The sequence below is a fragment of the Lethenteron reissneri genome, chromosome 54, assembly GCF_015708825.2.
Source record: "Lethenteron reissneri isolate LAM-NWPU_2019-01 chromosome 54, ASM1570882v1, whole genome shotgun sequence".
Lineage (NCBI taxonomy): Eukaryota > Metazoa > Chordata > Hyperoartia > Petromyzontiformes > Petromyzontidae > Lethenteron > Lethenteron reissneri.
In genome coordinates this window covers 10,883,357-10,899,574 of record NC_083832.1, presented here as the reverse complement: position 1 = coordinate 10,899,574, position 16,218 = coordinate 10,883,357, and the positions used below count along the sequence as shown (strand labels likewise).

Here is a 16,218-nt window from a genome sequence, read left to right as displayed (position 1 = left end):
AAGTAGAGTACTTATTTTAGGCCGAGTTGATCCAAGGGAGGCCCGCATTTGGTATAAAAAAGGCGTCACTGATGCGCACTTTTTCTAATGCCCCGTAAGGTTAAGCAAACGGTCTTTGTTTGCGAGAACCTTGAACAGCGGCACAACTTAATGAGCTTCGCATATATCCTTTGAAAATGGAAAATCCCACTTAAAAGGGAATAGTTTTTTGTGTGTGTACATGTCCGTGTATGTACACACAAATTAGTTCCCGGTGCGGTGTATGAGCATCGCCACTGGGGAGACAAAGGCGGTCGGGCGTGGTGCTGGCCACCCACCCCCTCGTGTGCCGTACCAGCCTTCATGCTCGCTAACAGCACTTGCCCCAACAGTCTATTCAAGGCTAGACGGGGGGTCTTTGTCTTATACAAGTGCTGCTCACAGACAGCACTTTCCCAACAACCTGTTTCGGTTATATGGGGGGAGGGAAGGATGAATGTATATGTCTGTCTGTGTTTATATGGAGTGGTGAGGTTGCTGTTAATTGAATGTGTCTTACTGCAGGACCAGGTGGGCCCATGTCTCCAGGTGCTCCCTGAATGGGCAAAAAACATAAAAAAAAGTTGTGAATTTGCGTGCCGCCACACACATGGCAGCAGAGACAAAGACCCCCCCCACCCCCCGTGTAGCCTTAACAGACTGTTGGGGCAAGTGCCGGTACGGCACACGAGGGGGTGTGTGGCCAGCACCACGCCCGAACGCCTTTGTCTCCCCAGCGGCGACGTTTACGCACCAGGTACTCATTTGAGGCCGAGTCGACCTTGGGGAGGCCCAGGACCGGTTCAGACATTCGTCACCGGTGTTGGCCGTGAGCGGGAAATCGAACTCGGCTCACAGCGACGTATCGCAAGGGCAGGTGCACGTGCTGCCCGGCCAGTGAACCCACGACGGGTAATCCGTTACAAGTAATGTTTTAATCAAGCGCGTCACTGTAATGCGATTACGAAGGAAGCACACGGCTAATCCCGTATTATTATTACTAAAGTAACCCTTTCTCAGTGCCTTTGTGCGATTACAATAATTTAGCGAACATCAGGCGGCTCCGCTGGGGACATGTTGTGGGCAGCAATGGGCAGTGCTGCAGCATCAACGGCCGTACTCAAATTGCCGTGCGGCCGCATTAATAAATGCCCTCCGTGTTCACCAGCCGGCAATGACTGATCAGCGTGGCGAGGTATGGCTAAATAATCACCCGTGTCCCGTGCATGGTGGGTGCAGAGGCCCTCATCCAGCAGTGGATTAACAAAGGCCCGTGGATTAGCCTCCCAACAGCCGTTTACATTTGGAAGAAAAAAACTTTTGTAAATCATCGCAATTATTTGAAAAAGCGATACAAAAATATGGGAATGCTTTATGTGAGTGGCTTGGGTTTGATGTAAGAGTTGCAGCCAACGCATGCGTATCACGATGCAGGCCTGTGGTTATGCAATCGCATCAGAGTTGTGTTAGTTTCCTGGTTAAAATAAACACAATCACAAAACAAAGGGACCAAAATAAACCTTTAAATTCAGAGTGCATTATTTTTAAATGTCAAATCTGAGTTTTTTTACATATCATGTAAAAATAAAAGTTATCCGGATACTTTTTAAGCTGCTCTCCGAAGTGGCATCATGAAATAAATAAAAAAATCCGGGAGGGTCATGCGTTGAGATATTCGGTCAAATTCTCCCAACGAGCCTTGTATATTGTTTGCCAATTAGGGAGAGAGAAAGGGAGAGAGATAAAAACCGCTCCCGCTTCGTACGAGAGAATTGCGTTGGCCAAACGACACCGGGTTCAATTGCTTTCGAACTTCTAAGGCAGAAGCAACCCAAACTCCGAAATTGCTTTCAGTCACGTGCCTTGCCACTTAACATTTATTTACACAGGAGAGCACATCACTGAGTGTCAAGACTTTTTTTTTAAACAGGGTCCTGCTCGCTTTCACAATGGGGGTCGATTGCTATGTTGTCGCAAGTGATACATTTTTGGGTATTTTTCAAATTTGGCAAACTTGAACCGTAAAGCCAGCACACACACAGGGCCTACTGTTTTTTCTTCTTCCCGATACATGATTGTCATCATCAGTAAAACAATAAGAAATTTGCTTCCTCGGAAGTACGACAATTCAATTCGAAAATTGAATGCGGGCAAAAAGAAAAATCTGTTACTGCGATTTTACAATTCCTTTTTTTTCCCGATTCGAATAATCAGCGCTTGCTGGAAAGGGGAGACGCTCACGCGAAACCCCCTGATAAGATTTGACCAAGGGGAGTTTTTAATTTCACAAGCACCAACGACTGCCGCGGCAGATGCCGACAGCTCTCCAGTCAAGGCTGTTGAGGGGGGATGTGCCCGGGCTGTTTGTTCCACGCGGGCCACCCCGCGTTAATGAAAATCACGCGAGCGACTTCTGACGGCCGTCTCGTGTTATAGTTATTTTCAAATTTTAAATATTGCTACTTTTTGCTTTTGTTCTCGCTCTGTTGAGGAATAACGTAACAACCCACCCGCCGTAATATGAACCATGCAATAAAAATTACCAATACTTAATTACTTGGCAAAAAAATACAAGGACAGTGGCAATTATATACGAGTGTTTTGTTAAGAAATATATATTTTTTACTGTGGCGCCAATTATATTACAATTTGCATTCCACGGGGGTTGTTGTTACGAGACCAAGACGAAGCGGTTTCGGGGACTCCTACAGTCGGCATTGGCTCGTTTGATCACATCGGAGAATGGGTAATCTGGCAGATGATAAGCACGGCACCCCGAGTTCCAGGCTTGCTACAATAGGTGGACATTAAACGGTGCTCATTCACGCTCCATAAAATGTGGTGCTCTACGCGTCAATCCGCCGGTAATATTTTACGAATGTTATCTCACAAGGCCGGGCTATAATGATGCGGACCAACCGAATTTGCAGTGATGGTTTTCTAATGTTGCGCCATCGGCAGTAAATGAGCCGAGGACATGAAGCTCATTTGCTACGGAGAATCCGGCTCTGGTTTCAAGTGGCTGAGACTGAGACTCAAGCCCAGGCATCCAGCAGTGTTGGATAGATGTCTCCGGCTTGGCCGTTATCAGACTCTACAGGCAGGTAACAATTACTGGTGAAACAAACATCTTTAATTATTGCAAGAAACATCGGTTAGTGCATGTTGAACTTCGTTTGCACGCTAATCGGAGGTGCGAGAAATCATCTCGTTCAACTGAACACTCCATCGGGCAGTCCTCATTTCTGCTGATGGCTCTGAGTCAGTGGTGGAAATTCCACATTTCTATGATGAGGGCCCAGTCTTACCAAAAGACAATCACTTTCTGACTTTCCCACAGGGTGGAACTACCCTGGACAAACAACCGATCAGACTCAGGGGGTGGTGACCAACAAGGCACTATCCAATCACAAGAACCCTGTGGACCAAGAGGATGACCAGGCGACGTTTTATAAGAGGTTAGAGACCAAGTGAGATTCAGTGCATGGTGAAACCCTGATACCTTGAGAGAAGAAATACTCACTACTACGTGGCCTACGTCAAACGTAAGCCAGCATTACGGTTCAAATTTGAAAAGTTAGCCGCGAATTACTCAACTGGGGATTCACAGCAACGTCGCTCCCGACTGAGAAATTAACGCCAGTGTCGACTCGTCTGTGTGCATGTTGAACTTCTTTCGCACCGTACGTAGCCAACCGTGCTCATTGAAGGTGCGGGGGGAGGTCAACACAACGGCTTTATGATACTAGTAGCCTTGCACCAGTAGAATGGCACGTTTACCAAATGTGCTAATGAGTTTGATGATGATCACAACGATGGTGGTGGTGGTGATTATGGGGCTGAGTAGACCCAACTCATACCAATACCTCTGAGTAGACCCCAACTCAGAAAGCTTTCGAGTGGTGCACTTTGAGCGTGGCTCCACCCTGTTGGCTTGGTGTTAGTGCTCGAGCGTTCAGTAAAAGGTGAAAACTAATTAAGAACAAAGGAGGGAGAAATATAAATAATTTGCAGGCGACATACCGGGCGGCCCAGTGCTCCTGGGAAGCCAGGAAATCCCTGATCATGCGGGAACGTCATGCAAAATTCAGCAAACAGGAAGTTAGATAAAAAAAAGGCAGAAAAAAATTGACTTTAGTCCTCTTGGGTTTGTTTTTTCCACCAAAACCTACTAATGAGTCGTCTCCATCTGTGCTCACAATGATGTCACCTGCGGCTTTAAGATGATTGTTACTTTTAAGATGCACATGCACGTTAAAGAAATCATTCTCCTCCTCCTCTGCAGCGCTTGTACTCCTTGCGCGATCGCAATTAAGTCTGCGTGGCACAAAACGGTGAAAATAATGTGCGGATTTCTACAAAGCTACACCAAATTATTTTTCAAATTTCAGCCGTTAAATTAATTCAATCATACGCAAGTGGGAGACACGCTTCGAGAGAAATTGTCTTTGCAAGAGAGATCTAAAAAAGGGAAGGCATGTCTGTGACAGGCATTTATGCTGCAAATCGGCCACTGATTGAATACTCATTCCTGAATTGAAAACGAATTTATTTTTGTGCGTTTAGTTTGTTGTCCTTCCACCGCTCCTGCGATTAGCACGGTTGGCTACGCACGGTGCGAAAGAAGTTCAACATTTTCCATACTGTCTTTCTCACTGCTGGATGAAGGCCTCCCCTTTATGGTATCGCCATCCGTTATATCGTTCTGTGATGCCACAATCCGTCTCGATTTTACACAGGAACTTTCGATCTCATCGCTTCTGTCTCCACGGTGTTCATCCTTTAGGCGACATTCAATCTCGAGTCTCGTCCAATGGCCTTCATCCCTGCCCAAGCCCACCCTTCTTTAACGGTTACCATGACGACGACGATGGCGTCTTCGGTATGTATTGGTAAAATTTAGCGGCCATTCGTTTTTTTCCCTAAAACGTTGGTAAAATGCACATTTTATGGCTTAAAATCATATCCCAAAAGTTGCTATTGGTGTCATGTTGTGAGCCAAAATAATCCATTGGGAAATCTCACAGCAAGCGGAAAGCCATTCATGAAGTGTTGCACTTCAGGGCCACCATTAGCTTCACGAATGTATACTTTATTTACCTCTGAAGTCACCTAAGGACAAGAAACGGCAACACCTTCAATATGAGTTCCCCGCAAAATGCCAAATTATACGACAAACTGAAATAGATTTTATTTTAACAATGCCGAGATTACCAGCTCGCTGTTCACGGGCGGCTGAAACCAGAATTCAAACAGAGTTCTGTCGGCTGTGTTGGACTTGGCCATTGTGAGAACTCTGAGCATTTGGAGTCAAGACAAGGCACAGAGGCGCGTGACGACCATTGCATTTTGGCCATTCATCCTATACACAGCAGTGCTGCAAATTGCTCTTAAGTCTCAGTGGGATTGCACAATAGTAATAAAAAAGAAATCGGATTAAAAATTTGGTTCGGCACTTAAACGTGGCAACATTTCAGAAATGAAAATAAATTAGGCAGTTTGACCGCCAAGCGATGGACATTACTCCCGTGTGGAAGAGTAGGTGGAAAAGTGCTGCCACGCAGCACTGTGTGGGACAGCGGTCACTCGAAGACATCTCTGCTTCTGTGGGCCATTCTACGACACAAAGAGTTCTGCTGCTTCGTGAGTTTCCCGATTTGGATTGTTCGGCTCATGACATTACACCGGGATGCAATTGGGGAAAGAAAAACTAAAAAAAAATGAATAAAATTACCCGGTGAGGCTTTTGCAGGAGAGAAAATTGAAATGGAAAAATCCTGAATGTAGCCAGATGTTATTTTTTGCGTTTAAATAAATCAAATTTTGGTCTTAAAACTCGGATGTCTCTCGCGAAAGAGGTACCCGTTTTCTCAACGGGTTAAGATACCGCTCGCTAATTTACCGTGGGAGCTCACGGCGTGTGGATTTCTAGCGAGTACGTAAATTGAAGGGCCCAGAGGACAATAACCGTGCACGTTGCTCGGTTCAAAGTGAAATTGCTTTAACTGCCTTTCTCCCATTTCTTAATTATGACAATTACGGCAAAAATGATTCAGCGGTGAAAATCGCTGCATAACCCCCCCCCCCCCCCCCCATGGGGAGAAATTTGGTTCAGCCGCCAAATTGTCACGCATTTACCAACAAGAAAGGGAAGGAAATTACAATCGCGATTACTTAACAAAACATTTTTCGAAATCAAATAATTTGAAAATGTGTTTTTCTATATAAAAAAGTAATACAAATTGTGAAGAGGGGATTCTGTTGATGCTGAAAGGAAGGAAATATGTTAATATTCAGGCGGCATCTTTCTACGCAGAAAACTTGCAAGGCTCTGCCGACAGAAGAGATTAAACAGATTATTCAGCAAGGGGGTTTGTGGGTAACGGAATACATTCGAGTTATTTGGGTTAATTGAGGAATCAGCCCCCTGGTATTCACAGGATATATATATTAAATCCTCTAATCTGTTGTGATAACGTTATAACTCTGATAAGTTCGAAAATTAAACGTCGATAAACATTAAATGTATGTTTTAACAGCACAGCTTTAAAACGTTTACCATGTAATATTTTACTATGAACACTTTGTAATTGGAAAGCTGGCTGAAATGTTCACTTATTCCAATTGTAAAAAATTGACGGTTTATAATTTTTTTTTAAAGGTGGCGAAAGTAAAGGTGCAGTCCTGCAATTGCTCACTCACGCCCCTGCTGTCAGAAGGGCCTCGTCCAGAGGGTATTTGGCCTACTCTACCACACTGGCAAGACATCTTGGTCGAAGCGGAAGTACCCACACTTGACCCCACCACACGGAACCTACCAAATAACTACGGTGTGTCCATTATCTACTGCTGGATGGACAGAGGCTCACAGTGGGGTCGGGGGAAATTTATGAAAAATTCTAGAATTTAACCTTATGGCGGTACCCCGGGGTATGATAGTACGCCGGCTCTCGCATTATATCCGTGGTGCAGTAATTTTTAGTCTGTTGATGGTCGGCGATGAGCCAATCGACTCATCTCGACGAGCTGTACACGATGCACCACTACGGTGCGTACGAGCCTTCAGGGTTTCGGCGCAATCGTCCTCGCTGCGTTTCGACATCGCGGAGTGTGGCACTGATTTCGGATTGATTGGTACCCCAGTCGCGGAGTTAAGCACACCCCTGGAAAAATAGTGTCCCAGAAATAAAATATTTAATTGCCATTTTGTATTATTTGCTACCCCGGGTACCGCCATGAGGATCAGTTGCTACAACTGCCGTGCTGGGAGACTGAACTGGTGACCTCTCGGGTCTGGCGACCTCTGGTGACCTCTGGTGACCTCTGTATGAATTAGAAATGTCACGGTGTCGCTCTGCTCACTCTAGGAATGACGAAGGGTCGACATGGAACCCACGGCCTCCTGTATACCAGGTGAGAAAGTTAACATCTCCTAGCCACCGTGGTGCCACATTTTAGATACACAATAAACACGAGGTACTCATTTTGGGATGAGTAAACCTAGGCGCGCCCCAAGACAGGTTCTTACACCGATTGGCAACTGGCAACGTGGATCATCGCAGTCTGGCAATTGAACCCAGGTGACAACAGTTGCGTGGTGGGAACTAAAAAACAAAAAATCACTGCGGTCACGATTGGTCACTACTCCCCACTGCTCGTACATACAAGCACACGTACAACGCACGTGCACTTAATTGTATACCTATTCAAATTGCCTCGGTCCAATTTTGCTGTTATTGTAATTTTCTCGAACAATTTCGATAAAGTCCTGTGAACATAGGGGGCTGATGCACATGCACGCACGCACGTGCGCATGCGTGTGTGTGCGCGTGTGTATGTGTGCGCGTGTGTATGTGTGCGCGTGTGTGTGTGCGCGTGTGTGCGGGTGTGTGTTCTCCGCGCGTCGCCTCTCCTCCACGTCCACTCTTCCTGCAGCCACTTACGTTCAGACCTGGGGGACCTCGAAAGCCACGCGCTCCCTGAAAATATGAACGTTGTCACCGGCACAGGTAAGGGGTGAGGTGGGTTGGGGGGCTTAGGGGGTGGAGGTCACAGAGCGAGCGACTGACAGAGGGAAGAGAACACACGTACGGCAAGCGCGCCGACGAGTGGGAACCCAGTAAACACGTAACGTCGGGCCAACGTTGAGCGGAAAGGTTTCAACCACATGCCAACGTCCGCCCGACGTTGCTCGTTTACACACGACATTCACGCTTAAAATGGAGTTGGGTGGTGCTGTGGTTCGAGCTTTCGACTCACAAATAGGTGGAGTGGTTGACTCAGCCGATCGTCACCATGACGACTGTCATCACCGTGACGACTGTCGTCACCGTGACGACTGTCGTCACCGTGACGACTTTCCCATCTTCATCATGATCATCACACGACAACTTTCATCACCATCTTAAAACTGATCGTTATCTTAATGCCGCTGTAAGCGTCATCATCATGAGCAGCAGCCACGGCAAGATTCATCGGCATCACTGCCACCATCATTTTCATCATCAATAATCACAATTTTCCACCACTGTCATCATCACCATTACCACCAATTTCACATCATTTTGATCAATCAACGTTTTCATTTCCATTCTCAACATCATCACCATCATCATCTTGAGCAGAAACAGTAGCAGCTGCATCAACCATCTCTGTCATCGCCCTCATCATCATCCTCCTTCCGGGGCCAATAAAATTAGCAGCACCGTTTTGCCGGAAGCGACCGTTGGATTGGCTGATATCAGAGTCTAGCACCTGCCATAGGACTATGGAATTAACACAAGCGCATGAGCGCCATCAATGGAGTTGAGTGCTGCTTCTCATTCGTTTGAACGATGTAACGATCAACGTCAAAACGTCTCCTTTCCATTCTAGCCAGCGGCCATAAAAATTTACCATTCCTATGGCGAGGTCCAGGAAACATCCTTTTTAAGTTAACCCCAGGCTAGATTGTGAGCCGAGCACTTTCACTACATTGCCAACTGGTCAGAGATCCCACGAGACAGAAAACATGCAACACCATTCTGCGATTACATTATATGAGACAACTTTTTATCCCCCCCCAGCTCCTGTTTCTGAGCGTGCCACGATCTATAACCGGGTTCCTCCAACATGGGCGCGCGTATGATGGAGCGACACGTGTCACTCACTCCCCAACATCCTATCAAAGACCAAAGCGCAGGCATTGGGCCTTTTTTTTTTGGTTTCTGTGGAGCAACATTACATTTTGAACGCGGTGACGCAACGCACGCCACGCAGTCCGGAGTTGTGCGCGGCGCGCCCTGAGGGTCCGCGTCTCGACGCAGCCACGGAATGGGGCAGGGTGGGACGTGGGGCATGCTGGGAAAAAGGAAGGCACGTTTACGTGTTTACTTTTGTTGTTGAGAAAGAAAGAGGCAGAGGAGAAGAGGAAGGTTGTGAAGCTGGACTTATAAACTATTAAACTTCGATTTAAAGCTTTCGTGACTGCAGGGATTCATCTTCTTGGTTCTTTCGGTAAAGTCACGTAGAAGGGAAATAATAGAAAAATATATATTAAACTATTTTTTATTTGACCAGGTAAGGTCCACTGAGCTCTACGGCTCTTTTTCAGAAGTGACCTGGCCGCAAATGATGGCTTAACGAAGTGGCTTACCACGTGGAAATTTATAGCAGCCAAATACTTGAAAACGCACGTTGATTCTAAATGTGGATGGGAAAAACTGGAAGGACCCAGAGAAAATCCATGCGACCACGGGGAGAACACGCAAACTCCCAATATAAAGGCGTCATCGTCGTGATTGAACCCACGACCTCCGATATACCAGGTGAGGTAGTTAACATCTCGCCACCGTGGACATGCGCAGGAAGTCTACAGCACGGATCGCTGGGGGAAGGGAGTTCCAGACACTGGGGGCAGCAGAGGAGAAGGAGCGACCTCTAACTGAGCCAAGGTTGGCCGGGTGAGGGAGGGGCAGGGTACTTCGGTAGACATCTTTGGTTGATGGAGCAGACGGCACGTGGAGGGGAGGGGAGTAGAGTGAGTTGAGAGGGGAAAGCCCAGAAAGTTCCGGATTACGAGCGCAGATAAGGAGAATGAGCCGCTTCCGGCTGACTTACAGGCTTGCCGTCCTTCCCATCCTCCCCCGGGTCACCTTGAATTCCCTGGTTGATGAACAGAAATGGACAGACATGCACCGAGTCAACACAGAGACAAGATATCTCGATAATGAATGTCTGGGTGCAAGTCGGACCGCATGCAAAGTAGCAAAGGGCACGCCAAGATCATAACGTTCAATACATTTTCAAAAGGCCCTTGGCAAGCAAACAAAGAAGCTTTGTTTAGCCTTTCGGAACATAGGGAGATGTGCTGTTAGTGAGCGCCTCTGAAGGCTCGCATGGCGCCTGATGGCGACGGTGTGTCCAGCATCATGCCTGGCTGATTTATTCTCCCCAGTGCCGATATCACACACTGAACCAGGTGCTCATTTAAGCCTGTGTGTGTGTGTGTGTCTTCATGCGTGAGCGGTAGTGTATCGGTTAGCACGCTGCACTACGAAACCTGGTGACCCGAGTTCGATTCTCGCTCACGGCCAACACCAGTGATGATTATATTTGAACCTGTTTTGGGCCTCTCCTAGGTCGACTTAGCCTCAAATGAGTAGCTGGTGTGGTGTGAAACATCGCCACTAGGGAGACAAAGGCGGTGGTGGTGCTGGCCACCCACCCCCTCGTTTGCTGTGCCAGCCTTCTTAAGTGCTTGCTAACAGCACTTGCCCCAATAGTCTGTTACAGGCTATACGGGGGATCTTTGTTTTTTTATGCATGTGTAAGTCTACACAAACATACACACACGTTTGTGTCCTGAGGAAGCTGTGGTTCAATCGTGTTCTCATGTGCAGCGAATTGATTATCTTAGTAAAAATATTACTTGGGTTGTACTATACTATGCTCAACGTCTACGCTCCCTGTGTTCACCAACCCGCGCTGACCAGCGTGGTGGAGTCTCATCAATAGACACACACGACCCCGCACAACGTTTGTGGGGAGGTCCTCATCCAGCAGTGGACTGACAAAAGGACCGTGCATGTACGTAATTGTCCAAAAATGTAAAACAGATCAACGCAGATCAGTAAAAGGGGACTAAATCACAAACACAACTCCGCTTACCTCCTCGCCATCTTTCCCCTTGTCCCCCTTTTCGCCACGGTCTCCCTTCTCTCCCTTCTGCCCGACCTCTCCCTGTTTTTGGCAGGAAAAGCAAACGGAGCGAGCAATTTCAGAACATTCATTCGTACCGGAGGAACCCCACGAGCCACGAAGCTCCTTGTCCACAGGTGTCACGTGTGTGACGGCGACCAACAGCCAATGGGACGCTGTCGGTGGGGGTGTAACGGTCAATGTGACGGCGACCAACAGCCAATGGGACGCTGTCGGTGGGGGTGTAACGGTCAATGTGACGGCGACCAACAGCCAATGGGACGCTGTCGGTGGAGGTGTAACGGTCAATGTGACGGCGACCAACAGCCAATGGGACGCTGTCGGTGGGGGTGTAACGGTCAACGTCCATGCTGGACTTGCAACACGGCGGTCGACGGGTCGATTCTATCTGCCGGAGCGGCGGTTGAAGCCACTGGGCGAGATTCTTGAATCCACCCGCAATACGTACGCCACAGTTTGTCAATCGGCAGGTCGCGCGTGGTGGTGGTGGTGGGGTAGATGAGGGGTATGCCCACCTCTTTCAAGACTTTTGTGCAGCATGAAGGAGAAGGCCAAATACCCTCTTACATCTACTGTATGTAAATAATGATGATGAAAAGGTTTTGAATTTGATAGAGTGGCCCATATCCTGGGGCATCTCAGAGATATTACATTTAAACTAAAACTAAACTGTTGCTGGTGCCGGCTCACCGCATGAACTAAAAACAAAAAATGTTTTCTCTTTAACCAGGCAAGGTCCACTGAGCTATATAGCTAATTTTTCAAAAGCGACCTGGCCACAAATGATAGCCCAACGAAGTGGCTTATCATGTGTAGCCAAACTCTGTAAACGCACGTGGATTTTAAATGTGGAAATGAAAAACTGGAAGGACCTTGAGAACATTCCACGCGACCATGTCGAGAGAAGCATGCAAACTTATGAAAGGGCACCCCCAGTGGCAGCTCTCCCTGTGGGAACTATGTGACTCAGTGCATGGCCTGCAAACGGGCATTAGTCTCAGAATCAGAATCTGTATTTATCCGGGAGGAATCCGATAAGTTACGAAGCTATTTTTCACAGACGTCCAGTAAGGGCGGATCAGAAAGTTACAACAACAACAACCAAAACAAAAGTCGATAGAGGAGTGCAAAGTATGGCAATGGTCAGTAAGCCACTTAAAAAATAGGCGGCGATGATCGCCAATGTGTTTGGCCTCTCATGCTTTCAGACCGCAAGGCCGCTTCTTCATGACATCACCGGGCAAGTTCCGAGCGAACGAGGGCACACATCATCCCACGTGTGGATTTGCATCATCCCAGGAAGTTATCCGGTGCATCGCCAAACGAGGCATTCAGTCTATAAGCCTTGCCAGCCAATGCGAAAAGGAAACAAATTGCCACGTGCAATATCCCAGGAGAGTTTGTAAGCGAAGCGTTCTGTGTGGCGTGTGTGCGTGAGCCACCTTGTCGCCTTGCGATCCCACCAATCCGGGCGGCCCCGTGTCTCCCTAAAAGACAAACCACACACGCAAACAACAACAACGATAATGACAACGACAACAAGGACGGAACTAAACTCACTTCAATGTCAAGAGGACGTCACCGCCAAAGCCATTAATCCCAACACTCCCCGCCAACGCTTTCTACCCTCTGCCGAATCCCGCATCTGCTGGACAGCAGACATGCAACCTCCGAGAGCTGAACTAACAACCTAACAGTCTCCCACCATCTGCTCTTAGGTCTTCTCTTCCCGCTGGTCGCCGGCGCTCACAACCTCCCCGCCGCCCCCGCCCGCCGCCTCGCCATCCTGCACACGCGTGTCCCACCCAGCGCAACCGTAATCATATCTACAACGCTCACCTGGCCCTTTGCATTGCTTATACCAGTGGTCTTCATGGCAAGGCCGTGGGCTAATGGCGGGCCATGGTGGCCTTTAGTGCGGCCCCTGACGTGCGGCCACCCGACAATACACAACACGTGACAACATCCCCCATCGTCATCATCGTCGTGCTGCGGTAAAACCCCCAATGGTTTCAAATGTGTGGCCGCCCTCCCACTGATCACGTCTTATTAGCGAAAAGTGGCACCCCCCTTGAAAATGAGTGAAGAACACTGGCTTGTACTGTCTTGCCACGAAATTTCGAGCATCTGTCTGGGTCACCTGTGCGACTTAACCGCAAAGGCCTGCTATACCCACATCCTTGCTATCTGCTTGTCAGGCTGATGATTCACACGGTTATCTCTGGCCCATGGGCCCCAATGCAGTTGCACTGCCTGTACTCTGGATAACTATGCCACTGCATGTACACCCAAACACAAGCCATAAAAGACAAAGCTCACCCGTATAGCTTTTAACACACTGTTGGGGCAAGTGCTGTTAGAGAGTACCTATGAAGGTCGGCACGGCCGCCTTTGTCTCCTTAGTGGCGACAATTACACACCACACTGGGTACTCATTTGAGGCTGAGCTAACCTAGGGGAGGCCCAGGACTAGTTCATATAATCATCACTCGGGTCACCGGGTTTGAAGCGCAGCGCGCTAACCACCGCACCACCGCTCCCCATACGCACGCCTCCCACACACACACACGGAAGTTCAGTACACGCGCATTTATTGCACAGCTAGCACACATAGAATGGCAATTCAACACATAGCAAACAAACACACTTAAATGCCTACATATGCAGAATGGTTATGAGAAAGGAACCGTTGATTTGAAACAAACTAGAGATATTACATGAATGAATTTCCAAACGAATGGACAAAATTAATGAATCGTTGGTTGGATTAATGAATTAATGACTGAATGTGTGGATGACCAAATGAATGAATGACTGGCTTGGAGAATGAACGACGGAATAAACAGATGCATAACCAAATCAACGAATGACAATGATGAATGAATGAAGAAAATAATGAGTGTGTGAGATTGACACGTCGGCTTCTGTGACAATTCTGGCAAAAATCGCCTGATAATGCTGGATGCAATTACCAGCGAAACGGCGTACTCAAATTGTAAATGTTGTGGATTTCGTTTCCAACACACCGGTGGGCTGAAGTAGTAACTAATTTGCACGTTGTGTTTACGTCAAAAACCTTCCCGGTTGGCTGTGTCAGGTAGCGGTGGGTCAACGACACATTCATACCAACGCAATGTAACCCAAAAAACCTTCATCATGAATGAGTGGGTGGGCGCTTGTGTAGTCAAGGAGACACTTGCCTTTGGTCCTTGAGGACCCATGAATCCACTCTCCCCTGGGTATGGGAGCAACCCAGAGCCTTCCAGGGCCTGTGCACACGATACACAAGAAAACAGATTCACCGCGTAGCCTCAACAGGCTGTTGGGGCAAGTACTGTTCGTGAGCACCTATGGAGGTCGGCACCGGCGCACGAGGGGGTGGGTGGCCGGCACCATGCGCCGACCGCCTTTGTCTCCCTATCGGCGATGTTTACATATATTCTTAGGTGTTTTCGGTAAAGTCACGTAGGTAAAAGATCAAAATTAATAAAATAATAAAATAAAATAAAGATCACGATGTTTACACACCGCACCAGGTACTCATTTTAGGCTGAGTTGACTCTCGGCGAGGCTCAGGACCGGTTCAGATAATCGTCGCCAACGTTGGCTGTGAGCGGGAATCCAACTCGTGTGGCCGGGGTTTTGTAAAATGCAGCGTGCTAACCACTGTGCCACCAGCTCCCCACTTGTGCATCGTACACACAAGCACGCGCGGACTGTAAGCACGACATACACAGGATACTGTCTCGCTTTAACATCATACCCACCTTCCCCTATTAAACTGCCACGTTCAATTAGCATAACATCGATATGCGTGAGTTGCAAACAGTCTTGTGTGGCAAATTCCCATGAATGAATGATTCAGCGGGTTCACGTTTGGCGCGACGCAGCCGTATGGCTCGGGAGGCTAAGAGCGGTGTCGGAGTGCAGCGATGGCAATGTTGAAATGAGAAAAATTAAAAAGAGCCGGTTCATTGAGACGATGGTAATGTGAAACTGTTTGCGTGAAGCCAATCCTGCTGAAATTATACACTCCCGTGAGGCTACGTGTCTGATGGGATGTGTCGAGGGACAGATACGTGAAGGAGTGATAACGTCGGCTTAATTTCTTTCAGTATTATATTGAGGTCCTTAAATTTGAATTCATGTTTCAGCCACCTGTAATTAAAGCTGGGTTCTCAAATGTAACCAGCAATGAGTTCCTCGTGACTGAAATATTAGATTTTTTCCCGATAAATTTGTATTTCTTCAGCTCTAAAAATTAAACACTTACATTTTGATTGCCTTGTGATGAACGCGCTTTGCAGAAAATTACAAGGGTGTACTGCCCAACAGACAGTCATCCATATCATCGAGGTCTGCCCAGAGAAGGTGGAATTCAAAGAGGCCGAGTTTCATCTCGATGATGTGACGGTTGAGTGGCGAGGAGATGTTGCCTCCCTCGCCTGGCACACAGCAGGTTGTGCGTTCGACCCCGGACCCCTATTGTATATCTGGAGTCTGCATATTCTCGCTCCCCGTGTTGGTCGCGAGGATTGTTCTCCGGGTTTCTCCGGTTTTGTCCCTCCTCGAATTTTAGAAACAACATGCGCTTAAGATTATTGGGCTGCAACTATTAATTCGCACGTGTAATGATGATGATGATGATATCAGCCACTTCGATGATGACGAGCTATTATCAGAGCCGGGTCAAGGCACGGGACTTTGGGGACTGCAGCCCAGGGGCCTCCACCAGCTGGAGGGGGCCTCCAGAGATGAAGTGAAAAGTTATTTCACTCGTGAATGGCTGAATTTTATTTGTTGTTAGCCGTGTAAAAACAAATAGTATTTTTATTTTAACTTTGTTTTCCTTTTGAAAATATTACTGGGGGCCTCACAGTGCCGGTAGCCCAGGGGCCTACAAAATATTCATCCGGCCCTGGCTATCATTTGTGACCAGGTTGCTCCAGTTTGCTTAACCTGGTAAAATAAAATAAAAAGCAAGCTTCGTTTGAATTTGGT

General features: G+C 47.6%; 2 protein-coding genes across 4 annotated transcripts in view; both read right to left on the bottom strand.

Annotated features, from left to right (window-relative positions):
* The window catches only part of LOC133356529 (collagen alpha-1(VII) chain-like), a 71,803-nt gene extending 58,878 nt beyond the window's left edge, over positions 1 to 12,925 (bottom strand). Inside the window, exons 1-5 of one of the 3 annotated variants that reach the window (XM_061574083.1) lie at positions 12,660 to 12,925; positions 11,167 to 11,238; positions 10,117 to 10,161; positions 7,962 to 7,997; positions 539 to 574 (exon numbers count right to left, since the gene is read on the bottom strand). In XM_061574083.1, coding sequence (XP_061430067.1) covers positions 539 to 559 — 21 coding nt within the window. In that variant the 5' untranslated portion in view covers positions 560 to 574; positions 7,962 to 7,997; positions 10,117 to 10,161; positions 11,167 to 11,238; positions 12,660 to 12,925. Of the gene's footprint in view, positions 1 to 538; positions 575 to 4,041; positions 4,078 to 7,961; positions 7,998 to 10,116; positions 10,162 to 11,166; positions 11,239 to 12,659 lie in introns of all 3 variants that reach the window. The other 2 variants (XM_061574082.1, XM_061574084.1) reach the window with 2 other exon arrangements.
* Positions 12,926 to 14,165: 1,240 nt separating this feature from the next.
* The window catches only part of LOC133356477 (collagen alpha-1(VII) chain-like), a 103,319-nt gene continuing 101,266 nt past the window's right edge, over positions 14,166 to 16,218 (bottom strand). Inside the window, exon 43 of the mRNA XM_061574008.1 lies at positions 14,166 to 14,486. Within this exon, the coding sequence (XP_061429992.1) occupies positions 14,286 to 14,486 (201 nt within the window). The 3' untranslated portion in view covers positions 14,166 to 14,285. The remainder of the gene's footprint in view (positions 14,487 to 16,218) is intronic.